Genomic DNA, 3,068 nt, shown 5'->3' on the forward strand with positions numbered 1-3,068 from the left:
TAATACTTATTGAATATTCTATTATTTTTTATCATATAAAAAATTAAATTAAATAAATAGTAAAATATAAAATAATATTAAATTAAATAAATAAAAGATATCTAATTTTTTATATTTGAACCTAAAGATAGAGAGAGTGTTGTTTATTGAACTTATTAGATACTTTAAGTCATAGTAAAGTATTTAAGTCAATTGAACTATTTTTTATCTTTTGAAAAAGTACTACTAAATTTTTTATAAAAAGTTTGGAGGGGCCATGGCCACCCCTTGTCTGAACTAAGCTCCACCACTGTTCACAAGGGATTAGGGGTGTTATCGGTTCGGTTTGGTTCGGTTTTGGACTAAAAACCAACCGAATCGATATGTTCGATTTCTACATACACACAATCGTTCGATCGGTTTGCTGCTTTTACAACAATTGAACCAAATCGAACCGAACCAACAGTGGTTTGGTTCGGTCGGTTTTTTCGGTTTTTAATTTCTAATGAGAAGAATATGAATCACAATAATTAGAGGTTTAAAATAGTCAATAAACTGAAATAATAAGAGTAAAACATTAAAATGGTTAGGGGTTGAAAATTTTTGTTGTTAGGTTAAAAGTTAAAATGATTAAAATATTAAAATGTATGTATATCTTCGGTTCGGTTTGGTTCGGTTCGATTTCTATCGAGCCAACCAAAAACCGAACCGAACCGATCGATTTTGTCAAAAAAACCAAAAAATCGATTTTTTCTGTTTTTAAATTGATTGTTGTAATTTTCAATTCGGTTTTACGGTAATTTAAGTCTGGTTCAGTAACTTACACCCCTACAAGGGATGGTAATACTATAGTCTCTGCTAATATGCCAAAATTTTCCTACTCCACAAACCACAATAATGTGCCACATCTAAAGCTGAAAATGCCTTTTTATTTTAATATTAGAATACTAATCACTCACTAATCACATGACTTCATTATTGCTGATTCCCTTACACAACAACCCAGCTTAGATTCCAACCACACATTCATTTTCATTATTTCTAATGTCTAAGTATTTTTATACTAATTAAGACACTCTCAACACTTAATTGATTAGCCATTAACTCCATATATAAAGCAAGGTACATAGCTCAAATTTTGGTGCCAAACATACTAAAATTAACACAAAGTAATCCAATATGAAAATGAAACCCCATTTGCTTCTCCTAACACTCTTGTTCCTCCTTGCCACCTTCACTACAAAAACTCTCTCATCACCCACTATCCAACAAAAACAACAACCATCTCCTTCTTCTTCATTAGTTTCTCGACTCAATCATCAACTAAGCCAGAAGAAAACAAGACCAAGCAACGAAACCATATACAGGGTATCAAAGCAACTATGCTGGGGGTGCATAGCAGAGTCACTAGAGTTCTTGTTCAGGCACAACCTGGTCCGAGCAACGAAATGGGAACTGCCACTGATGTGGGACTTCCAGCTTGAGCAATATGCAAGGTGGTGGGGCAGCCAGAGGAAACAAGATTGCAAGCTTGAACACTCATTCCCGGAGAACGATTTCAAGCTTGGAGAGAACATATTCTGGGGAAGTGGCTCTGATTGGACCCCAACCGATGCAGTCAAAGCTTGGGCTGATGAAGAGAAGTACTACACTTATGCAACCAATTCTTGTGAAGAAGGACAGATGTGTGGCCATTACACTCAGATTGTGTGGAAGACCACCAGAAAAATTGGTTGTGCTAGAGTTGTGTGCGATTCTGGTGATGTTTTCATGACTTGTAACTATGATCCTGTGGGAAATTATGTTGGAGAACGTCCTTATTAAATTATATCAAATATATGGTATACTATAGTATATATTTGTGCGGAAATGTTTGATAACAAAAAAAAAATTAGCCAAAAACAGTCATAACTTGTCTTATTTAGCATTTATTAATTGTTGCGACAATTAATAAATTCTAAATAAGACAAGTTTTGACTGTTTTTTTTTTTTTTCTCGCTAGCATTACCCATATGTGTGTGTGTACTATGCAGTGGTTATTATGCATGTTAGCGTGAATAGATAATATATGAAATTAATGAACTGTATAAACCATAAAGTAGGTGGTGGAATTGGTTTTTCCTTAATCATTTATTTATTAGTGTTTGAGATGGGAGAATTATGTTAAGTGGTAAGTGAAGGGGTATCGTTAGTTGTTGGGGATCAGTTGCATGTCGTTACGAGTTGTTTAAGTCAAGCTTGAAATAAAGTAATTAATAAACTATTAAATTGCCAGCTTAGTTGGCTTGCATTGCCCTACTTTTCAGTTTTAACTGCTTTTTTTTATGTTAGGTTAACCTGCTCAAAACTCATTCATTATTGATCATAATCCTAAGATCAGTCCATTAAGAACTTTTTTCTTTTTTAATTCCACCGCTTTATTCCTCAAAGTACTTAAAACTTTATCTTCCGGAGATACTCATTAATCTTTAATCGAGTAAAGACTATAAAATGACAAATAAATTTTTAAAAATGTGTATTTTGTTCATAGGTTTTTCAAATGTTAAATCCAATCGATAACTAATTAGTCCGAGAGAGAGGCCAATGTGAACTTACTTTTGGGTGTAAGCAAGGGTCAAAAGTTGTTACTGACATTATATCTACTCTACTAGTAGACTTACTACACTGGCAAAATAACACTTTTTTTTTTTATTTTTGGTCTTGAGTCAAAATAACTATTTTAGTATTTTACAACTGTAGTTTCTATGCGTTGCCCATTCAAGATCATCTTAATTCAGTTGCAGTAGTTGAGTATGTCCATACTCTGATCTGAAGGCTCTGCAAACATCTGCCTACTCTGATTCAATCTAGTTAGAAATTAAATTTGAAAACAAAATACAACCAACCACCTCGTGGATTAATCAATTATAATTGTTTAAAATTCACTAATGTCTCCTAGTAATAAATGCGTTATATTCATCTTTCTTGTTTCAGTTTAGCTGATATATATTTTAATGGCACATATTAAATTACTAGTAATTTTTTTTAATGAATACAAATTAAAAATATTTAAAAAATTTAAATTTTATATATTATTATAAAAGAATTTT

At 32.2% G+C, this 3,068-nt stretch overlaps 1 protein-coding gene across 2 annotated transcripts; it reads left to right on the forward strand.

Annotated features, from left to right (window-relative positions):
- LOC107642062 (pathogenesis-related protein PR-1) lies at positions 1,054 to 2,277 on the forward strand. 2 transcript variants are annotated; one of them, XM_016345387.2, is made up of 2 exons: positions 1,054 to 1,843; positions 1,999 to 2,277. In XM_016345387.2, the coding sequence occupies exon 1, from the start codon at positions 1,159 to 1,161 to the stop codon at positions 1,801 to 1,803; it is 645 nt and encodes a 214-aa protein (XP_016200873.1). In that variant the 5' UTR covers positions 1,054 to 1,158; the 3' UTR covers positions 1,804 to 1,843; positions 1,999 to 2,277. The 2 variants fall into 2 exon arrangements, with proteins under 2 accessions (XP_016200873.1, XP_016200880.1); XM_016345394.2 differs by having other exon boundaries at positions 1,054 to 1,839; positions 1,995 to 2,277.

Source organism: Arachis ipaensis, chromosome B01 (genome assembly GCF_000816755.2).
Source record: "Arachis ipaensis cultivar K30076 chromosome B01, Araip1.1, whole genome shotgun sequence".
Lineage (NCBI taxonomy): Eukaryota > Viridiplantae > Streptophyta > Magnoliopsida > Fabales > Fabaceae > Arachis > Arachis ipaensis.